Below are 21,656 nucleotides of genomic sequence, written 5' to 3'. Positions count from 1 at the left end.
TCCAGATTTGGAAATATCTCCCCCTACCCCACGAGGGCGAAGATCATCATGATGAAAGAGCAGCTATAACTGATGAAAAGCTTAGGGGGTGGGGAGAGATTAAGAGGTAGAACTAAAGTCTAAACAGTGGTTTCCAACAGGGATGATTTTGCCTCCAAGAGGATACTAGGCAATGTCTAGAGAAATTTTTGATTGTCATAACTGTGGCAGGGGATAGGGGGAGCAGTGCTAATGAGATCCAGTAAGTAGAAGCCAGAGATGCTGCTAAATACCCTATAATGCGGCCGGGCACGGGGGCTCACGCCTGTAATCCCAGCACTTTCGGAGGCCAAGGCAGGAGGATCACGAGGTCAGGAGATCGAGACCATCCTGGCTAACACGGTGAAACCCCGTCTCTATTAAAAATACAAAAAACAATCTGCCTGGCGTGGTGGTGGGTGCCTGTAGTCCCAGTTACTCGGGAGGCTGAGGCAGGAGAATGGCGTGAACCTGGAAGGCAGGGCTTGCACCGAGCTGAGATCGCGCCACTGCACTCCAGTCTGGGGGACAGAGTGAGACTCCGTCTCAAAACAAACAAACAAACAAACAAAATTCCTAAAATATCCTATATTGCACAGGGCAGCCCCTCCGCCCCCAACAAATTATGTGCTCTAAAATGTCAACAAGTCTGAGGCTGAGAAACCTTGCTCCAGGGGAGCACGGGGGCATGGTAGACACAAGAACAGAAGCTATTAGGAGAGACAGCATGCACTCACCATGACCAGTAGGCTGTCTCAGGTGGAAAGTAAGGTCCTAGAGAATGAAGACAGTATGGGAGGAAGATGACGGGGCTGAGGAAGGCAGTGGGAGATCTGGCTGTGACTCCTGTTTCAAGGGGTCCCTCTTTAGTAGATCCCAAATCAAATGCTGGTGTGGTCAGCTTGGTGTTCCAGCTAAATGCAGTTTGCTCCTCATGAGAACCATGCAAAAGACCAAATGAGGCCAACGATCCTCAGGTGGAAGTGGGGGTTACAGGCTGCCCTGCTGGTAGATGCTGCTGGTGCCTTGACTATACTCCCGTGGCACCACTTCAGCACCCACCACCTTGTCTTCTCACTGCCAACACCTGCATTCCTTTGCCTGGAGGATTACTCTTGGCTGCCCAAGTGATAGTCCTGAAATGACAGGGTATCATTTGCCTCTGGAGGCAGTCCCCAACAAATGCCTGACAGATTTTGGTGAATAAATAAATACCTACTCCCTTGCCTCTAGGATGGGTCAACCACGAGACAAGCATTCCATGCTGTATAAGAGTCCCCCAGTGTGACTAAGCTCCAGGGGCCCACAATGCTTAACTGATTTGATAATGCCCACTTTACTGGCTGCTGTCCCTTCCTGGCTGTTCCCCAATTTCCTACCGGTACTTTCTTTACCCCACCCCTAAAAATCACTTGCACTTGAATTTTCATCTCAGAGTTTGCTTCTGGGGAGCCCAAACTGATGGCCAGTCTTTTGAAAGAATATTGCACTGGAAAGCACATGATCCTCAGGTTCCTCTGATGTAAGAGCTCTCTGGGTCCACAGTATCCCTTCCCTTAGGAGGGGCCTCAGGATTACTAGAGATTGGCCAATTTTTCCATCCCCAAAGTCCCAGGCACAGAATCCTCAGAGGACCCACTTCCTTCAGACCATTAGAAATACAACTTCAGGAACATTTCATTCTCTCCCATTGACAGAAGCAGCAAAACCACATATTTTGCTCAAGGATGGCAGGGATCAAATGACTCTGGAGCACAAACATACTCCTTATTAGGGCCAATGTCCCTAAAGTAAAACTTGTACAAGAACTCTAATGAGTAACACCACTTGACTCCAAGAAGGGACTCTTACTCTAATTCTACGAGGCAAAGAGGAAGAGTGACAACTGCCATGGTTCAAATGAAACTTGAATGAATTGCTGGTGGGGATTTAAAACCACAAAAGAGCCAAAATGAAACAGTTATTTCAAAACACTGCTAGACAATGAAGAGAAATGCATAATAAAATCCATTCAGGGCAATGTCCAATCACTCATCCTCCATGTAATGGAATTCTGAGATGCTAAAAATCTTAAGAAATAAAAGGCCAAAGAAAGCTAGGCATTGTGAAGCTGCCACAGGAGCTCTGTGTCCAAGGAGTTCCTCCTATCAGTGAAAAGAAAATTTAAAAAGCGATGGAGCTTGACACTTTCTGAACAGTCTCACAATATCATCCCTGCAGAAATTTGAACCTGTCACCTAAGGAAGTTATTGCTGTCATACAAGTTGAAGAATCAGGCCACCAAGCTCTGGGTCTTTTTGCCATAAGCCATTCTTAAGCAAGTTTCCTTACAATCATCAGATTGTGGATTTTTGCTAGGTTTCATCTTTGCAGAGAACATCCACTTTGGGGCCGTGGTTCTTCCCAACTTAGTTGAGGAACTGAGAAGATCTTCTATCTCAGTTCTTATGTGTGTGGATGGGTTTCTTTTTTTTTTATGGAAAAAGAAAACAACAGCAGAGCTTTTCTGCAGGACAACCTATTCCCTTATTTATAATGCAGGACAGCAGGGCCTTGTAAGTGTATATTCTGGTTCATCTGAGGACACACGGTTGCTCATTTTAAAATTAGATTCATCCTAATTATATGAAAAGAGCTTACATGTGGTTGGTCAAAACATCAGGAAAGTATTACTCAGCACCTACCTGCTGGGCTTGCCTTCTAACCTGCACTGAACTTGTTTAACACACAGTCCTTGCCTTCTTAGAACTTAAAATCTAGCAAAGAAATATCTCATTGACAAATAAGGGGTGTGGACACTGAATAGTGAAGAAATATAGATATATAGCAAGTGACTAAAGATGTAATACTACCTGTGGACAAAGGGGTGAGGGAAAGTGTCATTGGAGTGGCATGTTTCAGTGGGGCAGAACCAGAGAGAATTTTAATCTCAATTCTAATTAATCAGGGCAGGATTTCAGGAGCTCCTTGAATAAAGGATATTGGGAAGTCAGACTGAAACATAAGTGGGGGAAAATAGGCATTGGACTTCAAGGGACAAAAGTTTGAATATGGACCGTAAAAAAAAAAAAAAAAAAAAAAAAAATCCAGAACAAGGGAATCCTGAGCAGGCTGGAATCCTGAGCAGGTAACTGAGTGCCTATTATTCTCACCTTTTGCAAACCCTGAGGGATCATTAACTTGGACAACTGACCACAGAGCACCCATCTTTGAGGACGAAAAATACTAGGTCATCTATAAAACAGAGATTGTTATCAATAAACAGATAGTAACAATTTAAAACTAAATAAAGAGTAACTTATGCAAAACGATCGAGTAAATTTGGAGTCTGACTTCTGGGTCTCTCTCTTGATTTCCTGCCTCTTGAACAATCGTGCTCCATACCTCCAAGGTAGAAGTTTACTCAACAAAATTAATTTTACTACTTCCACAATAATGAAATAGTAATAAAATTGTTTTCCATGTATTGAGCATTCACCAGGTACTATGTCCTGGCTAAGCAGTTTATAGCCATTATCTCATGTAATTTCTTCCACAGTGCTGTGAAGTAAATACCAACATTATTCCCCTTGCATAGATAGAGTAATTGAAGTTCAAAGAGATTAAACTTGCCAGAGACCATAGCTGGAAGGTGACAAAGCCAGGCATCCAACTCAGTCTGCCTTTCAATGCAAGTGTAGATGCCTACCCTTCCCTTCAACACCACCTCCTGATTCTCTCTCTCTCTCTCTCTCTCTCTCCCCAATGTCCTAGCTCCCAACCAATCCAGCACCCAGGACCCCCAGCTTCCACCCTCTCACAGTACACTCAACCAAGAAGAGAAGTGGGTTTCTCTTCCCTGCTCCGTGACAGGGCATTAAAATAGGACATAATTGGAGCGCACTGCTGTGGGATATGCTGAGTCCTAGAGACCTTAATCACAGACCACAAATACACTGGGGATTGAGAGCATTATTTCTCACCTATTATGGGATATCAATAGTTGGCAAGATTCTGTACCTGAGCAACATTCTCAGAATTAACTTCTTAATATTGCAAGTTTTCCTTATAAAAAATATTTAAAATCAGAAATAGGCTTGTGAAGTAGAAGACAGCCTTATCCAGTCAAATAGAAAGACACATACTGTTTATTTTTCTTTTATATGTTCTCTGCATGATACTTCTTATCATTGGTTAGTCTTATTTCTTAATAATCCAAAATGCATGTGTCCTTTGTGTCTTACTTCTTAAAATATTTAATAATAATAAAATAATAATGTTTTCAAAAAGGTAAAATATGCATAGTTAGAAGAAAAGATTTTCTTTGTTCTTTTTACTTACCTCACTTTTATTATTCATGTCCCTCATATTTCTTTCATTTCTATAGGCCTGGCTGAGTATTTAATAAAACACACTTATAATTTGGGAAGAAAACAAGCAAATATTCTTTTGGATTAGAAAAGTGTGTGTCCCATTATAGTAAGAAATTATAGAGTAATTACTAGGTTAAATATTAGGAAAATTGGTATTTTTAAGTCAAGATATTATGTAAAGTCATTTATTTAAATGATCTAAAACTCTTATAAAATTATTCCATGAAAAATGGCTTCAGTACTTCTGTCAACATACCAAGAATCAGGTCTGGCCTTTGCTTTCTGACATCTCTATTTTAAATTTTAGTTCTCTTTAAAAAAAACAAAAGCATGTTAATAATGTGCTGATAATGATATGAGGATTCATCAGCAAGTTCCCAACACTCTTTGCATACTATGAACTACATAGATTTATCAAGGAAATAAAAATGATGGTCAAAGACAAAAAGGTAAAACCAGGTCTAGCAAGGTTAAAGATGACCCCATAAGGGTGAGAAGGAAGTAAGGAAACAGAATTAGGTCAGATAGGAGGGTGGTATGGCACCATTGAATTAAAAAATAGTAGCACAGTGTGGCAAAGACAACTCACTGCTCACCAAATTCTTGCTCCCCTTTCCACAGTATAGAGACATGGCTGAAAAGCAGCTTCCCAGTGGGAACTATATTTCCCATCCCATCCCACTTCATTTAGGTAGGGGACATGTGATTTATTCTCACCAAGGGAATGTGAGCAAAGTGATTATGTGTTTCTTCCAGGCCAAGGTGGTTAAGAAGCCAGCGTACTCTTCACTTTCTGGTTCCTCTTTCGGCAGTCTGATGCAATGAGCCCATGACCTCAGAGCCATGTCCTGAAGATGGAGGAGCCCAAGACCAGAGGAACCCCTGAATCACTGTGGAGCAGAGCCATCAATCAATCAGGAACAGCAATTTTCAACTCACATGAGTGAAAAATAAACTTCCATTTGTTTGAGCTACTGTGCATTTTTTATTTTATTTTTGAGTGTAGATGGTGTTTTACTAACCAATGTATCTGGCGAGAAAAAGAAAATGTCTCAATCACTTGAATTAATGATATAATTTACTTTTTCATGGAATTTGATAGAATCCCAGAGTTTTAACTCTAGAGTCCTGTCATCAAATTACAGTAGCTACTAGCCATAAGTGGCTATTAAGATGTGCTGCAAGTGTAAAATACACACCAGATATCAAAAGTGTTTTAAAAGGTAAAATATATTCTTAATATTTTTATATTGATTACATGTTAATAATATTCTAAATATATTAGGTAAAATAAAATACAGTATTGAACTTAACCTTACTGGTTGCTTTTCACTTATCTATAATGTGGCTACTAGAAGAATTTAAACTACATATATGGCTCACGTTCTATTTCTGTTAGACAGTGTTGGGCTACCAGGGGTTAATAAACTATAGCTCATCGCCTGTTTTGTAAATAAAATTTTATTGGTACACAGCCACACCATTTGTTCACATATTGTCTATGTCTGTTTTTGTACTACAATGGCAGACTTGGGAGTTTCAACAGAGACTGTGTGCCCTGAAAAGCTTCAAATATTTATGATATAGCCTGTTATAGATAATGTTCGCCAACCCCTGGCTAAAGATAACTTTGGGATTATCTAATATACCTACAAGTATCATTTTATGACTAAAAAATTAAAGCTCAGATAAGCCAAGAGACTTGTCTGAAATATTTTTATTCTTAATTAGGTGATATTTCCATAATGCCACCCATTCCTGCATTCATTCATTCATTCATTGTCTTCATCCATTTCTAATCTTGATCATTAAATAAATAAAATCCCCATCAGTTAGAAAATCACTTAACATTAAATACTGAAACACTTCACACTAAATAATGAAACTCAACACGACAATGTCAATGCTATTTCAATGTAATCATATAGAAATATGTTTCTGTCAGACAGAGGAGCTATAGGCATGTACATACAATGGCAGAGAAACCCTTGAAGTAATATTCAACTATGAATAGGCTGTGAGATGGTCTTTAAATTAAGCTTCACTTGAAAACATTTTAAAGAGAATCTATCATGTAATCTGCTTTCAAATTAAACTTGAAATTCCCCCAAATGTAGAGCTAGCTTGCTAAAAATATTCATTATTGGAATTAAATTAGAAAAATTTTGCCACATCTCAGAGAAAGTGAAATCTGTTCCCAAAGACATCACAGCAATATATAACTGCCTCGGCTCCAGCAGGCATCATCTCTCAGTGGACTATTCTAAGAGTCTCTAACCGGGCTCATCACCTCCAGTCTCTCTCTCACTCAAGACCTATCCCAAAGAACTCTTTTAAAATAAAAATCTGATTTGCTGAACATTCTTAAATTTCTTCAAGCTATCAAGACAAAGTCAATCTTCCTTATTGTTCCCAGGAAGGTCCTCGCCATCTGGCTCCTGCCTGCTCCAATGGCCTCATTTATAGTCCTTTGCACATGAGTCAGGTTGGGCTCCTTACAATTTCCCAAATGCTTCATACTTTTACTTTCACTTCATATGCATATCATATTTATTTCTGCCTAGAACCCTCCCACCCCTATGGGTTCCCACAATGTACATTGTACTTAACTATGTCATTGGACTTACAGATATTTTAATTGCCTGCTAAAGTATTAATGCTACCACTACTATAAATAGCTAATATTTAGAAATACTTGACTGTGAGTCAAGCACTATATTATTTCATTTAATCTCCACATATTATAGATGAGGAAACTGAACACATGCAATGAAGCCAGGTGAAACCAGCATACAAATCCACACATTTCCCACTCCACAGCCCCAGTTCCAAACCTCTACACCCACTGTTCTCAATAGGAGCAGTTTTGCCTCCCAGTAGACATCTGACAATATCTGGAGACATTTTTGATGGTCACAACTGGAGGGTTGGGGGAGCTATTGGCATCTAGTGGGTAGAAGCCAGAATGCGGCTAAACATCCTGTAATACATACGACAGCCCTCCACAGCAAAGGATTATCTGGCCCCAAATGCCAATAGTGCAGAGGAATTATCAGGCTCAAAATGCAAATAGTACCTGTGCTGAGAAACACTACTCTACACTAAATCACCTCCTGTAGATTGCCCCAGAAGATTCCGAGCATCTCATCCATATGACAAGAATTTTTAAATGCTCTACCATGGTGTCTTGGCACCTACCATTGTGTCTGGCACCTGGCAGATGTCCCATGCATTTGTGACCAACGGACAGACTCCAGAAGAAAAAAATTACTTATTATAAGGCTTGATTTTTGTGGCAACTTCAATAAAGATGAATTGAAACATATTCTTAATCAATAATACATGAATGCATGTGCACCACATTCTAGTGCGTGCCTTCACTTTAGCAATACCTTATATTTATGAACCCATAGAGTGGGAGATAGATTAATAAGCCAGATGCCTAGGATTTTTTTTTTCACAAGTCCTCAAGGAGATAAGATGCTTTTCAAATCCCATATAACTGCTACATTACAGGACAAATGTATAGGTTCATCATCTACATAGGTCATAACTTGTTTCAAAAAATATTTTCTGTGTAAGGTTCCCTTGGTTCCTTTTTTTTTTAAGAAAAATAACACAAGAATAAACAACCTTATTCTATTCCCTATTGTAGCTACAATTCAGATATAAGTACTTTATTCTAGATCTCCAGATGTTAGAAGTATAGCAGAAATTACAGTGAAGCCTAGGTAAAATTTTAAAAGTAAACAGAAATACAGCAGAAATAAACCATTCTCCAGCTTATATAAACTAATACACCTAAACAGCAGAAACAAAGTCAAGGAAAGATTATGATTATAATGTTGTCAAAGGGATAGAAATTCAGCAGGACTTTTACATTCTTGCAAAACACTTCAACAACAGGCAGCATTAACCAGTGTTGTACACAAGTTGCTAGGGGTTTCTGTGTGTGTGTGTGTGTGTGTGTGTGTGTGTGTGTGAAAAAGCAAAAAGGTTCTCATGTGGTGCTAGATACTGCTCATTTGATTTATCACTTTTTATGAACTGTATTAAAAGGTTAAAACACATGAGCCTGATTTTTAAAAAGTGTGATATAGCGAACTGTTCCTCACAACCTATTGTGCTGAACTTTTGCCACTTAAGGTTTTAGACACACACAAGCACACACACACACACACAAAGCAAATGGTGATCAAATGAATTTTGCTACCTGCTCTCCCCTTTCTTGGACATTTATAATGCATGCTAGTATAAAAATAGGCTCTGGAAACTTTTACAAGTTTTTAAACTCAAGATTTCCCAAACATAATTGAGCCTAGAGTAAAATAAACAAATACAGCAGTAAAAGAAGTAAAAAGTAATAATATAAGACCAGGATCTGTCAACATATTCAGGAGCAAGTAGAAGGGACTGAAAACAATGACAGGGTTTGTGGCTTGGGACATCAGGGTGACTGTAGCATTTCTCACTGTGATTTAGAAGCTGAGCATGGGAATCACAGCAGAAGCTAGAGACAAGCAGTGCCTTTTCCACTGTATGTGAGAACATGACACACACTTGTCACAGAGACAGATTCTGCACGTATGGACATGCCAGTTGTTAAGACATTTATGACTGTGAGACAGAAATGTGCAAAAAAGATGACCAAGCCCAAGAAACATTACGATTGCTATCATCAATCATTATTTTCTGAGCACCTGCTTTGTGTAGACATTGATGAAATCAGAAAAAACAGAATCCCAAGAGAAACAAATGGCAAAGGGAAGAAGTATATCTGAACCATCTTGAGAACCAAGGAACAACATGTCACAAGAGTTAGAATACTCAACATGTTCCTGAATGTCAGGATCATATATTATGCTACTAACACCATGACTATCTTCTCAACATTCCTCATCACAAACATTCCTGAGCCTCCAGAGGAGTCAAGTAAGTATATTCCCAAATAAAGAAGATATGCCTGCTTTCAGTCTACATTTCTTTGTCCACACTTTTGTTTTAATAAACTTGTCACTCATGACTTTCTTATAAATGCCTAAATTCTTGATCACAGAAGAGAAGCCATGACTCCCTGAAGACCCTCTTTTGGAAGTAGGAAGTTGAATGAGCAACTCAGTCCAGACCAGTCCTTTCCTAATTATATATGCCTCGTCTGCAGTCCACTCTTAGAACACAGAGACACATATGTATTGAGGTGTTTGTGCATGTGTACACATGATAACGAATAAACTATATAAAGTATTTGTTAAAACAGGATTAGGAAAAATAAAAATTGGATAAAACATGCAGATCAGCAAGACAAACGTAAGTTGAGATATGTAAGCCACAAGTTTCTTCATTGTGATGAGTTGGACCATGAATTTGCCTTCTGTTTTGTTTTGTTTTTTTTAATCTCTAAATCACGATTGTCTCAGAAGATCTGAGACAGATGTCAATGATTTGCACATTGTCCATTGTTCAGTAATTTTCAAATAACTAGAACAAAATAAGCTATTCAATACAATTCAATATTTCTTAACTGTTAAAAAAAAATACTTCAAGATCCTTCACTGCCTTAAATGAATGAGTAGTAACTGGAAAAATAGCTTTAATAGACAGAAGGCACTGTCTGACAAATAGCAAATAACTGTTTGCTTTTAGCACATAAAGTGGTAAGATGATATCACAGAGGGTTTTTGTTAAGTTCCTTTAAATTATTTTGCCATAAAAGATTATTTAAATAAAAAATATTGCTTCTTAGAATAATTTTAAACATATTGATGGATGTTGGTCAATCAATAAAATCAATTGAATGATTTTAGTGGTGGCTCATGCCTGTAATCCCAGAACTTTGGAAGGTTGAGGTTGGCAGATCACGAGGTCAGGAGATCGAGACCATCCTGGCCAACATGGTGAAACCCTGTCCCTACTAAAATTACAAAAATTAGCTGGGTGTGGTGGCATGTGCCTGTAATCCCGGCTAAGGCATGAGAATCCCTTGAACCTAGGAGGTGGAGGTTGCAGTGAGCCAAGGTTGCACCACTGTACTCCAGCCTGGCGACACAGCAAGACTCTGTCGCAAAAAAAAAAAAAAAAAAAGTAAGGAAAAAAAAGATTTAAACCACTATACCAATATCATTTAATTTCTCGTTAGCACTGACCAGCAGACAGTACAAGATTATCACAGATTATCTTCTTGCAAAAGCCTCAAATGCAGGTATTCTGGGTTGCTACAGGTAGATCTGCCTTCTGTGCAAATTTAATGTTTCTGAGCAAGGGAGATGAGCCCTATTATCAAGCACATCTACATCTATCAGAAACACCTTCCAGGGAGTATATCAGATTGTTAGGACTGACTGTCATGATGGAAAAGCTACAATATGGTTCTCAGGACAGTCAAGGTTCCTAGGTCCTAATTCCAGACTCCCCTGATTTGCTATTTGGAAAAGATCCTTAAGTTCACAGCAGAACTCAGTTTCTCAACTCAATAAAAATAGCACTGCACAAGAAGAGCTGCCAGTACATAAAGACTTCAAAGTCCTTTGAAATTAGGACAGTAGGGACCAAACAACATTAGCATTGAGCATAGATCACTATTCTAGCTGTCAGTTGGCCAGGTTCCTGAGAGGAAGATATGGAAATATATTACTTGTGACTCAGTGATTTGGATACTCCCCCCCACTTGTTTAAATGCCAAAATTGACTAACAAGTTTGGGAACTTAAATTGGAGAGTGAACATTTTAAATCAGAAACTCACTGGTCTAAATATATTCAACTCCCCTACTACTTGGATACAAGAGATTCTTGAGTGAATCTCACTGGAATTTACATTAATATACATGGGCTACAGAAATCACAATCACCTCCTCAGATATAAAATAACTATTTTTAGGGGCCATATGAGAGACTCCAATAGGTATATCCATCTCAACACAATGGAGACAATTTCAGAATCCTTTTGTATTAATATGTTGTCTCATAGGTCACTGGGCTGCATGCTAAACTGAAAAATGGCTAGCAGGGCCAGGTACACAGTAGATACATAAATATTTGTAGACTGAATGAGGAATCAAAGCAAAGAATCAAAATGACTTTAAATAAAGCAAGGAGTTAACTTGCCATCCATTGCTCAACCAGCTTTGACACTAGAACAGGCCCTTCAAGCAAAACAGACAGCTGTGATCTGGACATATGATGCAATGCAGGCAGCAAACGTTCACTCTGGACAAATCCAAGTCCAAATATGACACTTAATACCAACCCAGAAGGGAAAGAGAAGCACTGCCCTTTCTACCCTTCCATTCATTCTTCCAACAGTGTTTCACCTGTGCCCATGTACCAAGCTCTTTGCTGGGCTATGGGGAATCAAAGATGAATAAACCCACGCATCGTGCCTCATCACAACTTAGAGGTGGGAACAGAAATGGAAACAAACTGCCCTGCAGGGGGGTAAGAGCTATATAGACTAAAGCCCAAAGCATCAGGGGCTACATGTTCAGGGGTGTTTATGGCCATAGGGTCATTTTCAAGTAACTTGTCCTGTCCTCTCAAATTGCTCTAATCAAAAGTTGGCTGAGACGCTAGATATTTGGGAAAATTAGCTTACAGAGTGTGGTAACCACTCATTCCTCTAGGTTTCCTGAGCTTTATTTCTGCATTGGGATTCATCACCAGAATCTCCACTGATAGGCCATAGTAGCTCAGGCCCCCAACAATAAACATACTGGATTACTTTTCATTATTATGTCTTCTGCATTTTTTTTCCATTCCAGAGTTGGTAAAAGACAAGATCATATAAAGAACCTGATTTCACTTTATGTAGAATTGAAGTTCAAGTATTATCCATGATATAATTTGATATTTCATACGAGTATATACTAGTTGGCAAGCACCATGGCAGGCACTCTACATGTGTCATCCTTACAAGTTTAATGCATGCCACCTCCAGACCCCCTTTTTTTCTGTTAACTTGGCTACTACTAAGAAGCTCAGAGCCAAATTAAATACTCTAAAGCAGTAAGCACTTAGGATTGTAGTTTAATTATCTTCCCTCCTCTACAAGATTTTGATCTTTCTTCCCCTCCCATTTTTAACAGTCTGATTTTGTGAAATTTTTACTATGCATTTAGTCAGCACACTTATGAAAGTCGATACTCTAGACACAAAAACAAATCACCATAATCTTCAATTATAATTTCCTTTTGCTCTCAATTGGCAAGAGTTTCCATGAATAACTAATTTGAAGATGACTCCTTTGATATTATGCTCTGGTCACTTGAAAACTCAAATAATGCAGTATTTCCCACCATCATTTGTTTCAGAATACTTTTATGAAGCGGCAAAAGAGGGCAAAAAGAGGCTGGCTGACTTAACTAATAACATATGATAACTATCAGGTTATTTTCAAATCTATCACTAAGACCTATTTATTTCTATCTTGTGTTGGATCCTGACCATTACATTTTGCCCCCTCACCAACCACCACTTTTGCAGCCCAAATTGTACCACCATGCACTGGCTGGTCCACTTAGGGCTGCCATTGCCAGAGGCACTGCCAGGAACTGCTGAGTGAGAAGACACTGCTATCATGAAGTGAAGTCAAGTCCCTGGAATTTCACTCTTAGCACTGGCAATGCTTCTGGAACTCATAAAGATTCTGCTGAAATTCAGGGAGTTGAAGGTCAATGTCTTCCAGGGATCAAGGTAACATGCCAGAAAAATTCTGCTGCTGAGGATTTCCATGTATTCAAGGCAAATGCCCTTAGGAGGAACTCGCAGAAATAACTCTTTGCATTGTCTCCACACAGAATGGAAGGCCAGCTTTTATTTCAAAAAGAAAGAGAGAGAGAGAAAAATAAACAAAGAGTGAACCATATAAGCATGGCATGTGTGCAACACACACATACACACGCACACACAGAATAGATCTTGGCATGCCCAACTGGCACCCACTTAGGATGTGTAGTCAGGTATTTTTGAGAACATAATATTTGGACACAATCATTAATTTATTCACCAAAGATTTATTCAGCACCTACTGCGTGCCAAGTATTGTTCTAGATGCTGGAAAATAAGAGTGAGTGAGGCAGTCAAGAGTCCTGTGCTCCTGGATTCTATATTCTAGGCAAGGAGACAGGTGATCAATAAGCATCAATTGAAATGAACAATTCAGATTGCAAATATAATAAAGGAAAGAAAAAGAAGAACAAAACAAACAAACAGAAAAACCAGTGTGATGGGTCTGAAAAGGAATGAGGGATCGCCTTTGCTCAAGTGGTCAGGGAAGGGCTTTCTAAGAAGGTGACACATAATCTTACACTAGAATGAGAAGACCGGGCTGAAGAAACCAATCACCTTAACTCTGATTTCCATCAAAAAGATGGGCTTACTAAAAAAAGAAAGATGCTATACCATTTGTGGCTCCACACAACTCATGCTTTAAACAACTGCAAAAACCCCAGGAAAGGAAAGGAATCCACAACTTCCTCTGCTTTTAAGGCGATTTTAAGAAATCACCTTTCCCAAAGATAATGGATTAAAAAGAAGTTGTCTTAATTCACCTCTAATTACGGCAGAATTTACTACAAAGAAACTGAAAGGAGAGACATGGAATATTCATTCCTCTTCGTAATGTCAGTTGCTTTATGTAACAATATTCCAATGTCAATAAAAGTATACCTTTGCATTGTAATGCCAACAGAAATTATTTCACTTTAAAAAACCAGTTCTGTAGCTATACTCAGTATTATTTACTTTCACTGGCTACAAAATAAAACCAAACTGTATTTACTAGCAGATGGTCTCATTTCCAATATATAATAAACCTCTGAGATCAGGTAAAAATAGATTCTGTTAGTATTTCTTTAACATGCTCAAATAATAAATGATCGTTCACCAATGTCTTTGTATAAAATACTCCAAACAAATCACTTGGTACCGAATTTCTGTTTGACTCAATTAAAACACTTAGCGACCCGGCATGAAAACATCCTAAAAACATCAACTGCTTAAAATACTTTGCAGTGAAACACGTTTTTCATTGTTTTCTAGCCTCTGACTGATTTCGGAATTAGAAAGAATTAAGCAGAAGTGAATTGGGGAGCAGGTCAGTCACTGAATATTCAGAGTGAATCATGAACACGTATACTAAAATGCAATTTTTATTTCTTTGCAGCACTGCATGCTATACATTCCTACAATTTAAATAAGCATACTAAACTAAGGCCAAATAATGTGAAGATTGCCCAACAGGTCTACATTACCTAATACATTTATCATTATATAAACTGCTGGGCTTGATATTAATACACTGTGCAAGGAATGCTTAATTTCTTGAACTTCCAAACAGGTCTTTAAAACTGAATCTCACTAGTACCCAAGACCAATAACGTGCTGAGGAAGAAGGTATTTCAAATATATTTACTGATTACACAGTGTTTGAATCTTCAAAAATTCTCAATTTATGTGGAAAAAGGAGAATGGAGAATCTGAACTTGGCTGTTCATGCAAACTCTTTCCTTTCTTTGACTCACTTTATGAATTGTTATGTTTCTAGATCCTTCTTTTAAAATTTTTCATTTGGGGAAACTTGTACATTTTTAAAAAATTCATCTCATTTCCTCTCTCCCCCTCCTTAAAATAAATAAGAAGGCTTAAGAATTAGCACTAATAATAATCCCACAATGGTCATTGGGAAATCCTCCCCCAAAGTGACAACTGCCGCTAAGAAGGGCAAAATCCACTAAGAATGAAAATTCCCCCAAATGAGTCCTTCTCCGAGGGGGTGGAGGTCACACAGCTGGCACAACTGGTATCACAACCAACTAGAGGCGACCCAGAGGAAGATGCTGCGCCAAGAGAAGCAAAGCGAAGGAGCGCGACCCAGGAGGCTAGCGAAATCCCCGCCAAGCCCCCAGGAGGCGGAGAGAAGCCCAGTCGCCAGGCACCGGCCACGGCGCACGCCAACATTCAGGATAATTCTCCTTTCCAAGCCCCGGAGTTCCGGGGCAGGCGAAAAAGGGGGGATGGGAGACCTACAGTCCCTTTAACCCTCCCCCCTGGCCTGCCAACCTTTTCCGAACCCCCATGTCACACAACTTCCTCATCATGGAAACTTCCACTGGGTTCGGCGCTGAGGATGCCAAACTCCATTTCACAAGGAACATGTCAACAGCTGGGCTTGGGGTTTGAGGAACAGAGCCGCTGCGATTGGAACAGAGCCCGGCCACCCTGTTCCACCACTGTCCACGCCGTAGCTCCCAGCCTGCCGCCGCGCGGTGCCCGAACACGGGAGGGCACCTCCTCCCAGATCCGGGGCGCAGAAGCCCCGCGGAGGCAGGTAATCAGGCTGATGACACCCCCACCACCCACGCTCACCCGCCTGCCCGCCCGCGCGCGCTCGGCTTAGCCGCCCGCACCCCTCCGGGTTCTTGCGACACTCCGTCACCATCCCGCCCACCCTGTGGACAGTTGGAACTGTCGCCCCCTCCTCCTCTCACCCCGCTGCCTCCGCGCGGTCTTCTAGCCAAATTACCAGTGCCCTGGAGCCGGTTGGGTTGAGCGCCCCTGCCCGGGGAAGGTAGCCTGCGGGCTCTTGCCCCGAGCCCGCGGAGCAGGAGGTCTCTTTTCCAAGCGCACTCACATTATTCATGCAAAGTTAATCCCCGCCGCGTCACGGCCGCCCGCCCGAGGATGTGCGCCTTCCTTGGCCAAGCCCCGCAGTCTCCACCCTCCTCCGCCCCCTCCTCCCGGCGGCGGGGTCCCGGGGAGCGCCGGCGACTGGGCGTCGCGCGAGTCCTGCAAAATGTCAACTCCTTGGGCGAAGAGAGGCGGCCGCAGCCAGGGCCGCGCCGCACCTCCCGGGTCTCTCCACTTTTATAGGCGTAGGAAGCGAGTGTGGCTGGGGCACCAGAGTCCCCGCCTCTCCGGGTCCTCCGCGTGCCCGGCCCGCCCCGGCCCGCTCCCCGGGCGCTGTCTTACTCCGGGCCCGGGGCGCCTGCTCCGCGCCGCGTCTGCGAACCGGTGACCTGGTTTCCCCTCCAGCCCTCACGGCTGTCCGACTTGCGCGGCGGTGGCGGCGGCGGCCAAGAGCAGGCAAACCGGGCTCCGCCAGGGGCGCAGCGAGGAAATGGCCTCCTGGCCGCACACTCCGCCGCCGCCGCCGCCGCCGCCACCGCCCCGGGCTGCCCAGCCGGTACTGACGCCCCCTGCCAGGCTCCGGGCCAGCGCTCCGACGCGCTTACAGCGCCCGGCTTGCCGACCCCGACCCCGACCCTGACCCCCGAGTCCTACGCACTCGAGGTCCCCGGGCCGGCCGCCGCCGCACCTGCCTCCCCAGGTGTGGGCGCTCCCCCTCCTCCTAATCCCGGCCGTGCTCTCCCAGGGTTGGTGACGGTGCAGTGGGTTTGGTGGCCGCGCGTCCACCCACCCGATTGCCTGCGCGCATAGGTGCGGGTTTGGGCGTCATTACTCGAGTTGAAGAAAAGGAAAGAATGGGGAACGAGTGACACCGGGACCACAGGGCGAGTCTTCCAGGAGCACGTCCCGGCCTTCTTTGCCCGGCCCGACCGGCGCGACCCGTGCAGCCGCGCTCCTCCCTCCGCTCCCAAACCACTTGTGGCGCGTGTTGGGAAGACAGGGCGCTCTGGCTCTTCCTGGGGCCTCTGCTGGTCCGGCCATCTGGCGGCTCTCTTAACCACCACCGCCACCCCAAGAATGGAAGTTTGGGACGTGCCTGGGTTGCCCTTAAGGAGGACACCCCCGCCCCCACCGCCATTATGCATATCGTGGAAGAGGTGCGTAGAGGGCGAGACACTCCTCAGGTCCCAGAACGGCCGCTCTATTAATTTGTCTTTGCCCTGGAAATGTATAGATAAAACCAGGAAGACAAAAATAATGTATACTTTTCAAGAGATCTTTCCCGGGCAAATATAGGTCTCTCAAATGCCCCCGACCTTAAGTCCTGGAGACCAGGAAGAGACTGCTTTCTGAGCTAGAAGGATACTTGGAAAATACCGAGTCCTCACTCAGAAAATACCGAGTCCTCACTCAGCTAAAAGGTAGTCAGTAAGGAACTATAGTTGCAACAAAACTACTTTGACAACAGAGTACAATTAATTTCTTATAGACAATATTAAAATAATTCCGACATCATAATTTAATATTCATATCTATTCGTGTAACACGCAATATAATAGAGTTATGACGATATGGATCCTCAGCTGCCTGACAATGTATAGGTTATTTATTGGAAGGTTCTCTAGATTTCCAGCCAGTGACATGTATGTTTTATTCTCGCTTCTTCTGAGCGTCCCAGGGAAAGGGGTGGGAGGCCCCCCCACCCCTGCTGACAGCATTAACAACCACCCCGCTGGATGAGCAGAGTTTCACTGATGCACTTTTAAGAAAGTTGCAGGCCCCAGAGACCCCATTTCCCTTTGGTCCTCGGTGAGAAATCCGTGCTTTCTTCTCTACTCTTAATAAGGCTGCACCATAGGACTTGCAGGCTTCTGTAGTTGGAGAGCTGTTCTCCTTTGCAGGGAAGTTCCTGGGCTTTGCTCCAAAGCTGCCCCGGAATGTTTTGGTTGGTTTGGAGAAAAGCTGTGGCGTCTACACCACTTGTTCCAAGCAGGCGGCCCCCTGGTGGCTAACTGGGGGTGAAAAAGCTGGCCAGTGAGGAGGAAGTCTGGCGCAGGTAGGCCCCAACAGTTGACAACCTAGTCTTCGGGTCTTCTTCACAGCGTTTGTACAACTTAGTATTACCGCGGGGAGGTTGCGGGGGTGAGGTGAAGCAAATCTTCCTTCAACACGGTGGATCATAGGCTTCTCGGCCTACTGGAACTTTTAATTTTTTTCTCTTCCTGAGTATAACTTGGAGCTAAATTATTTAAGAAGGAGACATACAGAGGACAAAATGAAATGTAACAAAAACTGTTGCTTCTCTTTGTTCAAGGGCTTTGTCTTTCTGATCTCATTTTGCCCAGAAAATTCAGAAATGAGCCAGTTAAAGCATGAAATAAATAAAGGGTGTGGCATTACTCAAACAATTCATGAGACTGTGGTGGTAACAATGTTATATAACAATGGGGAGGGCAGTTTTACTGCAATGGTAATGATAACGTGAACTACTAGGGTTCCATTTTGAACGGGACCTCTGAGGGCTGTCCTACAGTCTGCATGATGATGGTAAAGAAGGGTTACCAAGAGATCATGGCATTGATTTTTCTTGTTTTACACAAGGTAGGACAATGGAGGAGAATGTCATGATGACTTGATTGAAGGAAGAACATTTATTCAAACTTTAGATTATGTGGTCATGTATTCCAGCTGACTTGAGAGGGTGTCACACCAAGGCTGTTTCCAGGACCCATTCCCATATTTCACCATAGACATCCTCATTACCAGGATTTATACCTTTAAGCTGATGACTCAGTTCAAGAAAGCAATTCATTCGTATATTCATTTATTTAGCAACTACTAGGGTAAGCAAATGAATGAAACAGAGCCTCATAGGGCTCGGATTGGGCAGAAGTGAGTGAGGCCAGTGGTACCAAGTGCAGGATCTGAGCCTGTTTTTATTTAAAATTTTGATGTATTGTTCATCATGAATAATTGTTGCATTAATTTTGATTTTTAAAATAGTGCATTAAAATATTTCTCCTGATTTACTGAGGCTTTGTTTTTTCTTTTTTGGCATCCCCTTAAATTTCACACCAGGGATGGGTGCCTCACTTGTCTAAACCTAGTCCCTGCCCTGCTATGCCCTCAGTGTTACCAGAGTCTTTTCAGAGAAGCAAAGTTCAAATTAGAATGTCCTAGATGTCAAAGATAATTAATATATAGTAAAGGATTTGGGGTCAGGGAGTTAGAGACGTGGGCATGAGGGGAGGGAAAAATCAGGGAAGATTTCATGGAAAGTGGTGGCACTTGAACCAATCCAGAAAAGATGGACCACATTTTGCCAGGGAGTATTGGGACTGGAACCCCTGGTATTGTTTTGCTTATTCAGCTACTTCTCAAGCTGGCTGTGCAGCCACCTGACCTAGCCCTGGAGATTCTGATTCTGTCTGTTCATTGTTAGTTCTTGGAACTTATTTTTTCTATGAGGGCCCCAGTGATTCTGGTCCATAGCAGCTGGATAAGAACTCCAACCCTTCAGGAAAGACAGCTTCTTGGGGAAGATGACAGGGTCAAAATTATCTAATTCAAGTACAGTCTAATTCACAGCACAAAACTAACTTTTTATTTCATATCTTGATATATGCCCGTTTTTACCAACACTCTGTCTTTGGCTTACTTTTGAATAAGGGAGACCAGAAAGGAAAAGGAACTATAGGTTGCCCTATCTTTCTTTTTCCTTCTATGTCATCATTTTCAAACTAAGTGATTACAGGGAAGTATTAACATAAGAAAAGACAGAGAAAGTTTCCTTGGTTGTTACCTTCTTTTTGCATTCAAATCAGGCTCTGGCTGGAATGGAAAGCATGGCAAACCCCATTTTGGGGTTGTCAGTGTCCTCACTTAGTCATTGATGTGACATGCTTACCTCATACTCAATTTGAGTTTTGCAGAACTCCCACACATTGTGTGCCCACAGGGATTCCGTGCTCATGGGGCAACAAGAATGCTATGTGTGAGTGAACAAGTAAAGAATGGCAGCAGCTATGCATGTTATCTGTATTTCCTCTGCTCATGCACATGCTCCATTGTCCCATCAGCCTTCACTTACAAAACAAAAGTTCAAAGATAAAATTATTAGGAATTTCATTATGGTGACAACAGAGCATTAAATGAAGTGCCAGGCCCCAAGCACCAAGCCCTTCCCAGCATGGGTTGTATGCAACTGTCCAGATCACATGCCCATGAAGCTGGTCATGGGGAAAGAACTTGATCCTTTATTGTGGTAGAAGCCTAGGGCATGTTGGAGATGCAGTAGACATGCTGGCATGGCTGGTTATAGCAAGGAGTACATAACATAGCTAACATGTATTAGACATGTATTATGTTTCAGGTACTGTCCTAAATATTTCATACATCTTTTAAAGTTTGCCAGAGGACCCTGTGAAACAGTATTATTATGTACTTCATTTTCCAGATGTTAAAACTTAGGAAGGCTAAAACTTAGGAAGATCAAATAATCTGCTCAAGCTCAGGCCTGGGTACTGGGTGACAGAGGGTATACTCTTAACCAGCTCATCATGCTACCTGCATGCAACACAAGGAGTTATTGGATAGGCACATGAGGCTGGAAAAGGTGAACATGTTCTGGCAGTCATGAGACATCTCTCTAGCCCTTCACTTAAGGAACTACTGTGCACTGGGACGATCAGAAGAGCCCTAAAGAAAACATGTTATGTCATTGGCTAGAAAACTCCCTAATCACATTCTCTTACCTTGTTTTCTAACTAGAGGTAGAAGATTCTGAGGCCCTGGGCGGGAACTAGTAAGCCACAATCTGGAAGAGTCTTTTATCACCATGTGGAGACCTAGAGCATTCATGTTGAACTATTACTGAGATAAGCAATCAACTTCTTTTGTGTTAAGTCACTGAAAGGCAAGTGTTAATTTGTTGCAGTAATTGGTGCTCCCTTAACACACCTGTCAGCCAGGCCAAACTCTATCACAGCATAAATAATCTTTTCCTTAAATAAATACAGGTAAGAGGATAAAATAGACCTAAGTGCATTAATATGAATATAGGCTCAAAGCAAAATGTTGGGCTGAAAATGTTCAGAGTGATAATTTTTTAAGTTGATGTGCAATTTATGTACAGTAAAATAGATAAAACCTAAATGTTCAGTTCAATGAATTTTTACATGTTCATACCCCTGTATAATCACCTCCCAGAACAACATAGAAAATACTTCATATAAATGGAATCATACAGTGTGTTTTCTCTTGTGTCTGGTTTCTTTCACTCAGTGTTTTTGAGGTGAATCCACATTATTGTGTAGATTAGAAAGTTGTTCTCTTAAAATTTCTGTTTGACATTACGTTATATGAATATGCCACAATTTGTTTATTCATTCTCCAATTGATGGACATTTGGGTTGTTTCCAATTTGGGACTATGACAAATGAAGCAGCTATGAACATTCTTGAACAATTATTTTTGTGGTACATGCACTCATATCTCCTGGGCATATGCATAGGAGTGAAATTGATGGTCATATATTTATCTGAGTTATTCTATTAAAGCTCTCTGAGGTACTAGCACAATTATGAACAACTAGAAAAAGGTCAGTTACCACTTGCTGACTTCTGTTCATTCTTACAGTTTTCACAAATAAAATATTCAAAGTTATA

At 41.7% G+C, this 21,656-nt stretch overlaps 2 protein-coding genes across 16 annotated transcripts in view; one reads left to right on the top strand and one right to left on the bottom strand.

Annotated features, from left to right (window-relative positions):
- THRB (thyroid hormone receptor beta) overlaps positions 1-16,916 on the bottom strand; it is a 371,566-nt gene extending 354,650 nt beyond the window's left edge. For 2 of the 15 annotated variants that reach the window (XM_024244888.3, XM_024244887.3), the window contains exon 1: positions 15,995-16,235. The gene's annotated coding sequence lies outside the window, so the exon portion shown is untranslated. Of the gene's footprint in view, positions 1-15,851; positions 16,236-16,332 lie in introns of those variants that run through there. The other 13 variants (XM_024244889.3, XM_024244898.3, XM_024244891.3 and 10 more) reach the window with 11 other exon arrangements.
- Positions 15,101-21,240, top strand: LOC112132658 (uncharacterized). Its single transcript, XM_024244662.1, has 2 exons — positions 15,101-15,691; positions 20,763-21,240. The coding sequence occupies exons 1-2, from the start codon at positions 15,101-15,103 to the stop codon at positions 20,793-20,795; spliced, it is 624 nt and encodes a 207-aa protein (XP_024100430.1). The 3' UTR covers positions 20,796-21,240.
- Positions 21,241-21,656: the final 416 nt, after the last annotated feature.

The sequence above is a fragment of the Pongo abelii genome, chromosome 2 (assembly GCF_028885655.2).
Source record: "Pongo abelii isolate AG06213 chromosome 2, NHGRI_mPonAbe1-v2.0_pri, whole genome shotgun sequence".
NCBI classification, from domain to species: domain Eukaryota; kingdom Metazoa; phylum Chordata; class Mammalia; order Primates; family Hominidae; genus Pongo; species Pongo abelii.
The sequence above is the reverse complement of the archived record's forward strand: the minus strand, read 5'-3'. Positions and strand labels throughout refer to the sequence as shown.